The sequence below is a fragment of the Lacerta agilis genome, chromosome 4 (assembly GCF_009819535.1).
Source record: "Lacerta agilis isolate rLacAgi1 chromosome 4, rLacAgi1.pri, whole genome shotgun sequence".
Taxonomy (NCBI): domain Eukaryota; kingdom Metazoa; phylum Chordata; class Lepidosauria; order Squamata; family Lacertidae; genus Lacerta; species Lacerta agilis.
The window spans coordinates 1,575,038-1,589,796 of NC_046315.1; the positions used below are offsets into that span (position 1 = coordinate 1,575,038).

Here is a 14,759-nt window from a genome sequence, read left to right on the forward strand (position 1 = left end):
GGGTCAAACAAGGCTGTATCCTTGCCCAACACTTATTTAATTTATTTTTAAATGACATGAGTCAACAGCTACTTGCTGTAAATGGCCACCCTCCTAAGTTAGGTTCCAAAGTAATTCTTTTTTTTTTTTATAAAAATTTTATTATTTTTCCATATGCATATAAAAAGAACACAACATACACAAATACAATAAAACTATGATAAACAAAAAACACATCAAACAAACCAAACAATAACACAATAAACATAAGAAAAACACATACATACCTATCAAAACACCAATCTTTATCTCGTTCTTATTCTTTCTTCTCAACATGGGGGACTTCCCCCACTCCCTCCACTGCATTGATAATCCATATATACTTTGGGTAGCTATATATCTTTTTCCATAAACATTAACCATAACTCTTATTTATCTTTAAATTCCTCTACATAGACATAATTCATAACCTAGCTTCAATATCTCAAGACATTCTTAAACACTTATGACATATACTATAAAAATTATTACCAACAATTTAATCTAATATTGCCTAGCTAAAGCCTTATTCAGCAGCTAATTCTGCTCAGATATTCAATTTTACATAATTAACTAAATAGTCCTTAAATTTCTTCCAATCCTTCAATACCTTCTCCTCCCTCTGGTCTCGGATTCTCGCGGTCAGTTCGGCGAGTTCCATAAAGTCCATTAGCTTCATCTGCCATTCTTCCACTGTTGGGATCTCTTCACCTTTCCAGTTTCTTGCCAATAGAATTCTAGCAGCTGTTGTGGCATACATAAAAAATACTCTATCCTGACTGGGTATCTGTTCATTGGTCATGCTCAAAAGGAATGCCTCTGGTTTCTTACTAAAGGTAATTTTCATTACCTTCTTGAGTTCATTGTAAATCTTATCCCAGAAGGCCTTAACCCTTGGGCATGCCCACCACATATGATAAAAGGTACCTTCCGCTGTTTTACATTTCCAACACATATTAGACATTGACGGGTTCATCTTAGCAATCTTAACTGGTGTTAGATACCATCTATAAAGCATTTTCATAATGTTTTCTCTTAAATTGTTACAAGCTGTAAATTTGATACCTTCCTTCCACAATTTCTCCCAGTCCTCCAACATAATGTTATGGCCCACATCTTTTGCCCAATCTATCATTGTTGATTTAACCATTTCGTCTTTCGTATGCCACTCTAGCAACAAATTATACATTCTGGAAAGGTTTTTAGAGTTCGGTTCAATTAATTCTGTTTCCAGTTTTGATTTTCCAACTTGAAAACCAATTTTCTTGTCTGCTTTAAAAATCTCATAAATTTGATGATATTGCAGCCAGTCGGTGACCTCGCCTTTCACTTGATCATAACTTTTCAATTTAAATGATTCACCTTCTTGCTGCAATATATCTACATATCTTAACCATCTTGCAGACATATTAGGTCTCTTATAAGCCTTGGCCTCCACCGGTGAAATCCATCTAGGAGTCTTTCTCTCTAACAAGTCTTTATATCTCATCCAAACCTGATACAGGGCTTTTCTAACAATATGATTTTTAAACGTCTTGTGGACCTTGACCTTGTCGTACCAAAGATAAGCATGCCAACCGAACATATTGTCAAAGCCTTCCAAATCCAACACGTCAGCATTTTCCAATTTAAACCAATCTTTCAACCAGCAAAAGGCCGCCGCTTCAAAATAAATCTTTAAGTCCGGCAGAGCAAAGCCTCCTCTCTCTGTAGAGTCCGTTAAAATCTTGAATTTAATTCTAGGCTTTTTCCCCTGCCATATAAATTTTGATAGGTCCTTTTGCCATACCTTAAAACAGTCCAGTTTATCCAAAATTGGAATGGCAGGTTCCAAAGTAATTCTTATTCTGTTATATGTGGACGATACTGCTCTCCTCTCCTTCACCAGAGTCGGGCTGCAAAGATATTTAAGAGCATTCTCTAACTATTGCCAAGTGAATCACCTAACAATTAATTACTCTAAATCAAAGATCCTTGTGTTCTCAAAAAGTTGGCACCCACTCAATTGGCACATTGGTAACCAGGAAATCGAACAAGTAAAGTGCTTTAAATATCTAGGAATCACCTTTCATTACAATTTAAAGTGGGTGGTCCACCGTGACAGAACGATTAACCTAGCTAAATGCTCAGCTGCACAAATAAAACATTTTTATTTTCTTGGTGGTAACCAGTTCGTGCCAGCAGCGGTTAGAGCCTATAAAGCAAAAACTGTTCCCCAACTTCTTTACGGGATCCCTCTATGGATAACCAACTACAACAACAAAGCTGAAGAGTGTACAGGCATCCTTCCTTCGGCAAATCTTAGGAGTTCCAAAATGTGTTTCCTACTTGGCTATGTGTGCAGAGTTGGGCCAGCACCTCCTAGAAACTAGGGGCTGCATTATTACCTTCAAATACTGGCTGAAAATTCTCTTTAATACAGAGCCAGAAAGCCTACTAACTTTTTTTATTAAAGGACAAATACAATTTCACTTGGTTTTCCGACATTACCTTCAAACTTAGGCAAATAGGCCTCACGGTGGATTCCTTCTTGTTGTCTGAGGAATCACACATTTTTATGCTTATCAAGCAGAGGCTGCTAGATAACGAATTCCAAAAACGGCATCCTTTGCAGCCTTCTGTGTGTTCCCCTGCCTATCTGGGGCTGCAACCCCATTACGGAACGATGCCCAACTACCTTTTTGACTTGGTTATTCCATTACACCGCAGAGTATTTATGTTGGGGCGTTTGAATGGCTTTCTGTCCGCTGTGCTACCTGGAAGATTCAGAGGCAACCCCTTCCAGAACAGACTCTGCATCTGTGGTCAGAATGTACCTGATTCTATAGACCACATCGTTCTGGACTGCCCTCTTTTTAATACCTTTCGTGAAGATCCTTTGGTGTCCTGTCCCCTCTAATAAACAGGGTCCCCTCTAATAAACAACTCATAGTCCAATTTTTGCTGAGGGATGATTCTCCTGAAGTCACGAGCTATGGCCCAATTTTTGACCAGGATTTTTGAAGTAAAATCTGGGGTGCTCTGGTCTGTACAATAGCGGTTACCGAAGATCTCTCCCTCCCTTCTTCCCCTCTTATACATTGTATGTTTTAGAATGCTTATTGTCTTATTTATGCCAGTAAAGGTGTATATATGTGACTAAACCCCTTCTATATTTTATTGAAGTTGGGACCCCTGCTATAGGGTGCTATAGAAATCAAATTAATGCATAAATAAAATAAAACCATCTTGGTCGCCTTCATTTGCACATGTTCCAGCTTGTCAATATTCTTCTTATTGTTATCATTTTAAAAATTTATGTACCCTTTATCTGAAGATTTCACAGTGTTTCACAACATAAACATACAGGCTGAATTTTGCATATAAGTTAAATAAGCAGGAAGACAGTATACAGCCTTGTCGTACTCCTTTCCCAATTTTGAAATATTCGGTTATTCCATATCCAGTTCTAACTATAGTTTCTTGTCCCACATAGAGATTTCTCAGGAGACAGATGAGGTAATCAGGCACTCCCATTTCCTTAAGAACTTGCCATAGTTTGCTGTGGTCGACACAGTCAAATGCTTTTGCATAGTCAATGAAGCAGAAGTAGATGTTTTTCTGGAACTCTCTAGCTTTCTCCATAATCATAACTTATGAAATAAAGGAGATTTTCCTTTAACTCTATTTGTCTGTCAACGTCTTTATAAATGACTTGAATGAAGGAACTGAGGGGATGCTCATCACATTTGCAGACGACACCAAACGGGGAGCGGAGGCCAATGTTGCAGAAGGCAGAATCAGATCAAGGGCAGGAATAGTACCACTTTATTCTTCCTTGATCAGGCCCCACCTAGAATACTGTGTTCCATTCTGGGCACCACAATTCCAGTATCTTAAATTTTGTTTGCCCGGGGAAATCAAGAAGGTGGGGTAACACAATCCATATTCCTTCTATAACACGTGGCCAATGTTTATTGAATACATGTATTGTTAAGACTGTGGCCGGAATCCACCCAGCAGTCATGGGAAAATGTGTCGTGATCATTTAGAGTAATCAAATGGAATTTGAAACAAACAAAACAACAACAACTGGTTTTACTTTTATTCAACTTCAGGCCTGCAAACTGTCCAAATTCTTGTATCAAATCCACTGCTTTATTAGCACTGGTTTCTGGATCCTGAAGTCTTTGATTCAGTCTCACCTGCAACCATGTGTGCTGAACACACAGAAACACATAATGTGAAATTACTGGGAAATTACTGGGAGTTACAGTCTCCAAATAACACAGAGGATCCCTCTGCAGAAAAGGGCCAGATTTCTTCTGAGGCAGAGAGGCCTCCGTTGGACACCAGGCAGAGGCAGCTGGGTAAGGAGGGAGGAGTTTTTTCTCCGTTTAGTCTCATTCTGTTGGTTTTCCAACTCATCTGTGGGTTCTTTTCATATTTTGTTGGGGGAAATGGTTGGGGCCAAGAGCCCAGAAGACGGGAGATATATTTTTTCACAACTAACATCTGAAATGCACCCAAACATCCAAATACAATCAGCAGGTGAGACATTTTCAAAGGCCCCTCTGTTGTTTGAGATTCACCTGTGAGAGAAGCAGGCACTCTAGACCTCCCCCTTACCTTTTTCCTCTTGCAGGTGACACAGTGATGCTGGCTAGACCTCTTCATCCATCTTTTCATGGGGACAGAATGGAAGCAGCGGCTGTGGAAACAGATCAGGTCAGGGGAAGCTGCCTAGTGGGGACAGAGGCCAAAGGGTGGAACGATGTCTTAGCTCAAGGAGTGGGGGTGAACAACAGTGTTGTCTCAGGAGGACATTTCCCTTTTTCTTTTAGGGTCCAGTGTGCTTTGAAGATGTTGCTGTTAGTTTCACAGATGAGGAGTGGGAGTTGCTGGATCCTGACCAGAGAGCTCTGCATAAAGACGTCATGGAGGAGAATCATAGGATGTTGGCCTTTCTTGGTAAGACTCCCAATGGGATCATAAAATGTGTTTTTACATTCCAAACTCCATATGTGACGAACCTAATATATTTTCACAGAACTCAACAACGCCCCCTACAAACACGGATATTACACATCCCCCCCCCCAAAAAAAATCATTGAACAGTAAATTACTGTTTTTTCTATAAATGTTCTTGCAGCTTCTTAAACAAGGACCAGCCTGGTCTGAACTTCCCAGGCCATTTAACTGTAAACTTCAGAGTTGTTAGGGAAATTAAAGTAGCTTCTGCCAGGTTTTCAGTTTTTGTTTTTGCTCCCGTCAGTCCTTGCTTGTCCAAAGAGAAGACTGACGTTGGAAATGGAGGGGATGCCATGATGGAGCCAAACAAAATCCATTTGAGAGAAGAGCCAGGCTTATTGAATCACAGGTTCCCCTAAGGATGTCAGTTCATCCCCATTAATTAATGCACCCAACACTTCGGTAAAACCATCCATCTAACACAGTTCGTTTATTCCTCTATTACCATTATTAATGAGTATCTTTCATTAATTTCTCCCTGAGACGCTAATCCATTTCTCTTCATTGTAGTTAATGATGGACTGGGCGACCATGACAAAATCCCCACAACAGAGAAGCCGTATAAATATCTTGAATGTGGAAAAAATTCCTATTCCACTTCCCATCAAATAAATCCCATTGGCAAGAAAGCCTTTCAGTGCTTGGAATGTGGAAAGATATTAAGTCGGCGCTCCTGTCTCACTTCCCATCAAAGAATTCATACAGGAGAGAAACCATATCAGTGTGGGGAATGTGGAAAGAGCTTCATTCACAAGATGTCTCTCACTTCCCATCAAAGAATTCATACAGGGGAGAAACCCCTTCAGTGTGTGGAATGTGGAAAGAGCTTCAGTCACAAGATCTCTCTCACTTCTCATCAAAGAATTCATACAGGAGAGAAACCCTATCAGTGCATGGAATGTGGAAAGAGCTTCAGTCAAAAGACCAATCTCACTTCCCACCAAATAATTCATACAGGGGAGAAACCCTATCAGTGTGTGGAATGTGGAAAAAGCTTCAATAAGAGCTCCTCTCTCACTTCCCATCAGAAAATTCATACAGGGGAGAAACCCTATAAGTGCATGGAATGTGGGAAAAGATTCAGGGAGAGCTCCCATCTGACTTCCCATCACAGAATTCATACGGGGGAGAAACCCTATCAGTGCATGGAATGTGGAAAAAGCTTCAGTAAAAAGTCCAATCTCACTTCCCATCAAAGAATTCATTCACGTAAGAAACTCTATCAGTGTGTGGAATGTGGAAAGAGCTTCAGGAAGAGCTCCATTCTGACTTCCCATCAGAGAATTCATACGGGGGAGAAACCCTATCAGTGTGTGGAATGTGGAAAGAGCTTCAGGAAAAGCTCCATTCTAACTTCCCATCAGAGAATTCATACAGGGGAGAAACCCTATCAGTGTGTGGAATGTGGAAAGAGCTTCAGGAAAAGCTCCATTCTAACTTCCCATCAGAGAATTCATACAGGGGAGAAACCCTATCAGTGTGTGGAATGTGGAAAGAGCTTCATTATGAGCTCCTCTCTCACTAAGCACCAGAGAATTCATACAGGGGAGAAACACTATCAGTGTGTGGAATGTGGAAAGAGCTTCAGCCAGAGCGGCAATCTCACTAAGCACAAGAGAATTCATACAGGGGAGAAACCCTATCAGTGTGTGGAATGTGGAAAGAGCTTCAGCTGGAGCTCCTATCTCACATCCCATCAGAGAATTCATACAGGGGAGAAACCCTATCAGTGTGTGGAATGTGGAAAGAGCTTCATTCACAAGATCTCTCTCACTTCCCATCAAAGAATTCATACAGGGGAGAAACCCTATCAGTGCTTGGAATGTGGAAAGAGCTTCAGTTTGAGCTCCTCTCTCAATTCCCATCAAAGAATTCACACAGGGGAGAAACCCTATCAGTGCGTGGAATGTGGAAGGAGCTTCACTCGGAGCTCCAATCTCAGGTCCCATCAAAGAATTCATATGAAGGGTGGAAAACGCTTCAGTATACAGCTTTCAGCTCTGGGGAAAACGCACCACTTTAAAGAGGCCTTTGGCTGATTGATATCTATTGCTCTTTTAAAATGTGGGGAGGTGGGGGTTACAGGTTTTGGCCTGTGTGTTTTCATATTGTGATTTTATGTTGTAAGCATCCTGAGACCTGTGGGTGTTGGGAATAAGAGCCAACTCTTCTTGGCCGAGGGCTCTTTGCCCCCCAATAAAACATTTGACAGGGCCACCTTCTAATTCATAGGAATTGCCATTCCAGCAGCATGCACCGCATCATGTGACTAAACCAAGAGAAAGAAATTTCATCCACATGTGGTGGCACTGTGATAAAATAAAACAATATTGGGAAAATGTATATAACGAACTAAAAAAGATTTATAGATATAACTTTTAAAAAGTACCTGTAGCATTCCTGTTAGGAATGGTAGGGGAAAATATTGAGAAAAATGATGTGAAAATATTTCTTTATGCGACAACAGGAGCAAGAATTCTGCTGGCTCAAGTTTGGAGACAGCAGCGGATTCCTACTATAGAGGAATGGCGTCAAAAGATGGTTGAATATATGGAAATAGCAAAATAAACATCAAAGATTCGGCAACAAGGATGTGAAACTTTTGGAAAAGAATGGAAATATCTGAACAAGTTGTATGGAATATGAAAAAACAAGGAAAATGCAAAACTCATAGTTAATTAAAAATTCTTTATTGGAAGATTAAAGAGAATACAAAATAACATTAAGGTGGGAAAGTTATAAATGGAATAGAATTATATCATTCAGTATATATATATATATGTAAAATCCATAACAATATAAGGTAAAGTGTATAGAACTTAATTGGAAGGAGGGGTTTTATAGATGGGATTAGAGTAACAACAGGTGACAGGTGACAATACAATAAAGAAGTGTAAAACCGTGAATACAGATGGCAAAATAAAACAGAAGAAGAATGGGGGGAAGCAGAAGGGGGGAAATGTTTTTCTTTTTCTTTTGTTTTGGTCTTTTGGGGGGGTAAGCACTTTTTCCCCTTTTTTTCTTTTTTCTCTTGCTTCTGTTCTCTGTATAAGTTGTGTACAAGCTATGTAAATGTATAAGATAAGTTTAGTATACGTACAACATACAAAATTGTGTACAAGCTATGTATATGATATGAGCATAAGAGCACTTTTACTCATACAAATTTGTATATATATATGTCATAAATTTTGTATACTTTTGTTTAAATTATAATTATGGAAAAACTCAATAAAAATTATGCGGGGGGGGGGAGAAAGAATGCCAAGAAAAAGAATGCATACCATCTGAATAAATGGACACGTCTAATAAATGCCATTAAAATGAATGACCACAAAACAATTATTTAAGGACTCATGCTGCCTTTCGCTTAATGCTGATGAGCCTGTCCTTTCAAATATTACAAATTGGCCACTGGTAAGTCCAGATGAAATCATGGCACTGATTGATGATTTAAAACTTGGTAAGGCCCCTGGTTTCGACGGGATCCCTGCTGAGATTTTGGGAAAAGTATGCTGACTGGTGGGCACTGCCACTTGCCAACCTTTTTACGCTTATAGATCAAAAAGGAATTATACCTAAAACATGGCTGACTTCGATAATAATTCCAATTTACAAAAAATCTGATCCAGAACAGCCATGCAACTATCGCCCTATTAGTCTTCTCTCTACCATAAGTAAACTCTACTCAAAACATTTAGAGTGTTATTTACTGGACTGGATAAAAAAAAGAATAGAATTATTGGCCCTGAACAGATTGGTTTTACAAAACAGAAATCAACTATTGATCATTGCTTATTATTGGCATCTCTAGCAGACAATTACATGAAATCTGATAGGGGGAAGTTATACGTGGCCTTTATCGATTTGAAAAGCGCTTTTGATTCAATTCCCAGAGGGCTGCTATGGGATAAATTGAAAGCTACTGGGATAGATCCCTGACTACTCTTCCTGATTAAAAAGTTACATACTAACACTCCCCAGATGGTCTTTTATCATCTAGTTTTATAACCACTAAAGGGGTCAAACAAGGCTGTATCCTTGCCCAACACTTATTTAATTTATTTTTAAATGACATGAGTCAACAGCTACTTGCTGTAAATGGCCACCCTCCTAAGTTAGGTTCCAAAGTAATTCTTTTTTTTTTTTATAAAAATTTTATTATTTTTCCATATGCATATAAAAAGAACACAACATACACAAATACAATAAAACTATGATAAACAAAAAACACATCAAACAAACCAAACAATAACACAATAAACATAAGAAAAACACATACATACCTATCAAAACACCAATCTTTATCTCGTTCTTATTCTTTCTTCTCAACATGGGGGACTTCCCCCACTCCCTCCACTGCATTGATAATCCATATATACTTTGGGTAGCTATATATCTTTTTCCATAAACATTAACCATAACTCTTATTTATCTTTAAATTCCTCTACATAGACATAATTCATAACCTAGCTTCAATATCTCAAGACATTCTTAAACACTTATGACATATACTATAAAAATTATTACCAACAATTTAATCTAATATTGCCTAGCTAAAGCCTTATTCAGCAGCTAATTCTGCTCAGATATTCAATTTTACATAATTAACTAAATAGTCCTTAAATTTCTTCCAATCCTTCAATACCTTCTCCTCCCTCTGGTCTCGGATTCTCGCGGTCAGTTCGGCGAGTTCCATAAAGTCCATTAGCTTCATCTGCCATTCTTCCACTGTTGGGATCTCTTCACCTTTCCAGTTTCTTGCCAATAGAATTCTAGCAGCTGTTGTGGCATACATAAAAAATACTCTATCCTGACTGGGTATCTGTTCATTGGTCATGCTCAAAAGGAATGCCTCTGGTTTCTTACTAAAGGTAATTTTCATTACCTTCTTGAGTTCATTGTAAATCTTATCCCAGAAGGCCTTAACCCTTGGGCATGCCCACCACATATGATAAAAGGTACCTTCCGCTGTTTTACATTTCCAACACATATTAGACATTGACGGGTTCATCTTAGCAATCTTAACTGGTGTTAGATACCATCTATAAAGCATTTTCATAATGTTTTCTCTTAAATTGTTACAAGCTGTAAATTTGATACCTTCCTTCCACAATTTCTCCCAGTCCTCCAACATAATGTTATGGCCCACATCTTTTGCCCAATCTATCATTGTTGATTTAACCATTTCGTCTTTCGTATGCCACTCTAGCAACAAATTATACATTCTGGAAAGGTTTTTAGAGTTCGGTTCAATTAATTCTGTTTCCAGTTTTGATTTTCCAACTTGAAAACCAATTTTCTTGTCTGCTTTAAAAATCTCATAAATTTGATGATATTGCAGCCAGTCGGTGACCTCGCCTTTCACTTGATCATAACTTTTCAATTTAAATGATTCACCTTCTTGCTGCAATATATCTACATATCTTAACCATCTTGCAGACATATTAGGTCTCTTATAAGCCTTGGCCTCCACCGGTGAAATCCATCTAGGAGTCTTTCTCTCTAACAAGTCTTTATATCTCATCCAAACCTGATACAGGGCTTTTCTAACAATATGATTTTTAAACGTCTTGTGGACCTTGACCTTGTCGTACCAAAGATAAGCATGCCAACCGAACATATTGTCAAAGCCTTCCAAATCCAACACGTCAGCATTTTCCAATTTAAACCAATCTTTCAACCAGCAAAAGGCCGCCGCTTCAAAATAAATCTTTAAGTCCGGCAGAGCAAAGCCTCCTCTCTCTGTAGAGTCCGTTAAAATCTTGAATTTAATTCTAGGCTTTTTCCCCTGCCATATAAATTTTGATAGGTCCTTTTGCCATACCTTAAAACAGTCCAGTTTATCCAAAATTGGAATGGCAGGTTCCAAAGTAATTCTTATTCTGTTATATGTGGACGATACTGCTCTCCTCTCCTTCACCAGAGTCGGGCTGCAAAGATATTTAAGAGCATTCTCTAACTATTGCCAAGTGAATCACCTAACAATTAATTACTCTAAATCAAAGATCCTTGTGTTCTCAAAAAGTTGGCACCCACTCAATTGGCACATTGGTAACCAGGAAATCGAACAAGTAAAGTGCTTTAAATATCTAGGAATCACCTTTCATTACAATTTAAAGTGGGTGGTCCACCGTGACAGAACGATTAACCTAGCTAAATGCTCAGCTGCACAAATAAAACATTTTTATTTTCTTGGTGGTAACCAGTTCGTGCCAGCAGCGGTTAGAGCCTATAAAGCAAAAACTGTTCCCCAACTTCTTTACGGGATCCCTCTATGGATAACCAACTACAACAACAAAGCTGAAGAGTGTACAGGCATCCTTCCTTCGGCAAATCTTAGGAGTTCCAAAATGTGTTTCCTACTTGGCTATGTGTGCAGAGTTGGGCCAGCACCTCCTAGAAACTAGGGGCTGCATTATTACCTTCAAATACTGGCTGAAAATTCTCTTTAATACAGAGCCAGAAAGCCTACTAACTTTTTTTATTAAAGGACAAATACAATTTCACTTGGTTTTCCGACATTACCTTCAAACTTAGGCAAATAGGCCTCACGGTGGATTCCTTCTTGTTGTCTGAGGAATCACACATTTTTATGCTTATCAAGCAGAGGCTGCTAGATAACGAATTCCAAAAACGGCATCCTTTGCAGCCTTCTGTGTGTTCCCCTGCCTATCTGGGGCTGCAACCCCATTACGGAACGATGCCCAACTACCTTTTTGACTTGGTTATTCCATTACACCGCAGAGTATTTATGTTGGGGCGTTTGAATGGCTTTCTGTCCGCTGTGCTACCTGGAAGATTCAGAGGCAACCCCTTCCAGAACAGACTCTGCATCTGTGGTCAGAATGTACCTGATTCTATAGACCACATCGTTCTGGACTGCCCTCTTTTTAATACCTTTCGTGAAGATCCTTTGGTGTCCTGTCCCCTCTAATAAACAGGGTCCCCTCTAATAAACAACTCATAGTCCAATTTTTGCTGAGGGATGATTCTCCTGAAGTCACGAGCTATGGCCCAATTTTTGACCAGGATTTTTGAAGTAAAATCTGGGGTGCTCTGGTCTGTACAATAGCGGTTACCGAAGATCTCTCCCTCCCTTCTTCCCCTCTTATACATTGTATGTTTTAGAATGCTTATTGTCTTATTTATGCCAGTAAAGGTGTATATATGTGACTAAACCCCTTCTATATTTTATTGAAGTTGGGACCCCTGCTATAGGGTGCTATAGAAATCAAATTAATGCATAAATAAAATAAAACCATCTTGGTCGCCTTCATTTGCACATGTTCCAGCTTGTCAATATTCTTCTTATTGTTATCATTTTAAAAATTTATGTACCCTTTATCTGAAGATTTCACAGTGTTTCACAACATAAACATACAGGCTGAATTTTGCATATAAGTTAAATAAGCAGGAAGACAGTATACAGCCTTGTCGTACTCCTTTCCCAATTTTGAAATATTCGGTTATTCCATATCCAGTTCTAACTATAGTTTCTTGTCCCACATAGAGATTTCTCAGGAGACAGATGAGGTAATCAGGCACTCCCATTTCCTTAAGAACTTGCCATAGTTTGCTGTGGTCGACACAGTCAAATGCTTTTGCATAGTCAATGAAGCAGAAGTAGATGTTTTTCTGGAACTCTCTAGCTTTCTCCATAATCATAACTTATGAAATAAAGGAGATTTTCCTTTAACTCTATTTGTCTGTCAACGTCTTTATAAATGACTTGAATGAAGGAACTGAGGGGATGCTCATCACATTTGCAGACGACACCAAACGGGGAGCGGAGGCCAATGTTGCAGAAGGCAGAATCAGATCAAGGGCAGGAATAGTACCACTTTATTCTTCCTTGATCAGGCCCCACCTAGAATACTGTGTTCCATTCTGGGCACCACAATTCCAGTATCTTAAATTTTGTTTGCCCGGGGAAATCAAGAAGGTGGGGTAACACAATCCATATTCCTTCTATAACACGTGGCCAATGTTTATTGAATACATGTATTGTTAAGACTGTGGCCGGAATCCACCCAGCAGTCATGGGAAAATGTGTCGTGATCATTTAGAGTAATCAAATGGAATTTGAAACAAACAAAACAACAACAACTGGTTTTACTTTTATTCAACTTCAGGCCTGCAAACTGTCCAAATTCTTGTATCAAATCCACTGCTTTATTAGCACTGGTTTCTGGATCCTGAAGTCTTTGATTCAGTCTCACCTGCAACCATGTGTGCTGAACACACAGAAACACATAATGTGAAATTACTGGGAGTTACAGTCTCCAAATAACACTCAACACATGTAAGCAGATTAATGGAAGATTTCCCCACCTCCCCGAACCCTTTATAATTGTTTTGATTTATCTTCATGGTACAAAAGATAATTTTAAAGAAAGCAATGGTTGCCACAGTAAACAACAGAATAACTTGTCCTGATGAAATTGCAGACTTTCATCATGCGATGTGTTACAAATTCCATTCCAGGTTCCGGATCCAGCGCAAGGGATCCCCCACATGGAGGGCACTGTGGTCATCCAGCCTTGAAGAAACGAAGGTGTGAGCTGCTGTGGCCAGGCTCTCCCGGTCCAGGAATGTCGAACCATCTGCAGTTGCTCAAAGGCACTTCCAGCCACTGAGTCTGCCTGAGTCTCGGCTGGATCCGGAAGCAGCCCAAAGTCCCACGAGGCTCATCACCACCATTTTTAATTTGTATACCGTCTTTCTATCTTACAATACTCAAGGCGGTTTACAAGCTGAAGAAACAAAAAGTGTACATCTTACAACAATCTAATGCAATACAAAAAAGTGATAATAAAACAAAACTTTAAAATATCAAAAAGTAACATTCAACAATTACTAGAATAATATCAGCATATAAAAGTTGATTCCAGGTTGAACTCTGTGCATTGCCCTATGGGCCTTCTTGGGTTGGAGGTGGATCTTGCCTGCTCCCGGGGAGTGATCCGTGTCACAGTTGGCATTGTGGTAGCTCCATGTGACACAACCACAGTTCCAGGCCAGCTGGTGACAGTGGCCTCATCTTGGGTTTCTCCATGACACTCTATGGGATTGTTCTTTAAAAATCCATTTTCCGATGTTACACCATGGAAACGCCTTTCTATACCATAAATTTGATACACCCAATCTTGATATGGACCCGCCTCCCCCCCCCCTTTCTGCGGTTGCTTATGAGATGAAGTCCTAGCGCCCAACGACCCCCTGTGTGAAGGGAGCGCTCTTGGTGGGCGAAGGGGAGCCGGGCAAGGGCCAAGGGTGCAGCGGGACGAGAGGGGGGACGCCCTGCGGACGGAGAAAGGAGGAGGGCAGGGAAAGTGTCAACCGGAGCAAGGACACAACGTCTCTGGTCTTGTCCCAGTGTCAGCCTAGGGGGAAACTCCAGGAGGAAAGGAAAGCGGGAGGGAGGAGGCGCCCCCCGAAAAGCATCTCTGGAAGTGGGCAATGCGCGCCAGAGAGAAAAACGCAGAGGGGACAGCTGGACCAGCCAGGCTTTGCAAGGGTTAAAGGGAACCGAGCTGCCTTGCTAGAGAGGACAGGAAGCAAGAGAGAGGGGGCCAGGTCCTCCAGAGCCCAGGCCCCTCCCTCTCCTGCAAGGGCTGCCTGGCTGTCCCCTCCTGGGATCTGGTGAGTGGGGAGGCGGTGGGGGTCCCAAGGCTGCAGCAGGGGAGGGGGCCAGCCTGGGGGGGGCCTGGTCTGCTCATACAGGGGGA

General features: G+C 40.3%; 1 protein-coding gene and 1 long non-coding RNA gene across 2 annotated transcripts in view; both read left to right on the forward strand.

Moving 5' to 3' along the window:
- The window catches only part of LOC117044870, an 878,236-nt gene extending 871,115 nt beyond the window's left edge, over positions 1–7,121 (forward strand). Inside the window, 1 exon segment of the mRNA XM_033145647.1 lies at positions 5,905–7,121. Coding sequence (XP_033001538.1) covers positions 5,905–7,067 — 1,163 coding nt within the window. The 3' untranslated portion in view covers positions 7,068–7,121.
- Positions 4,290–5,554, forward strand: LOC117044938. The gene is made up of 4 exons (XR_004426381.1): positions 4,290–4,367; positions 4,643–4,725; positions 4,842–4,968; positions 5,539–5,554. It is a non-coding gene; the product is annotated as an uncharacterized LOC117044938 (long non-coding RNA).
- Positions 7,122–14,759: the final 7,638 nt, after the last annotated feature.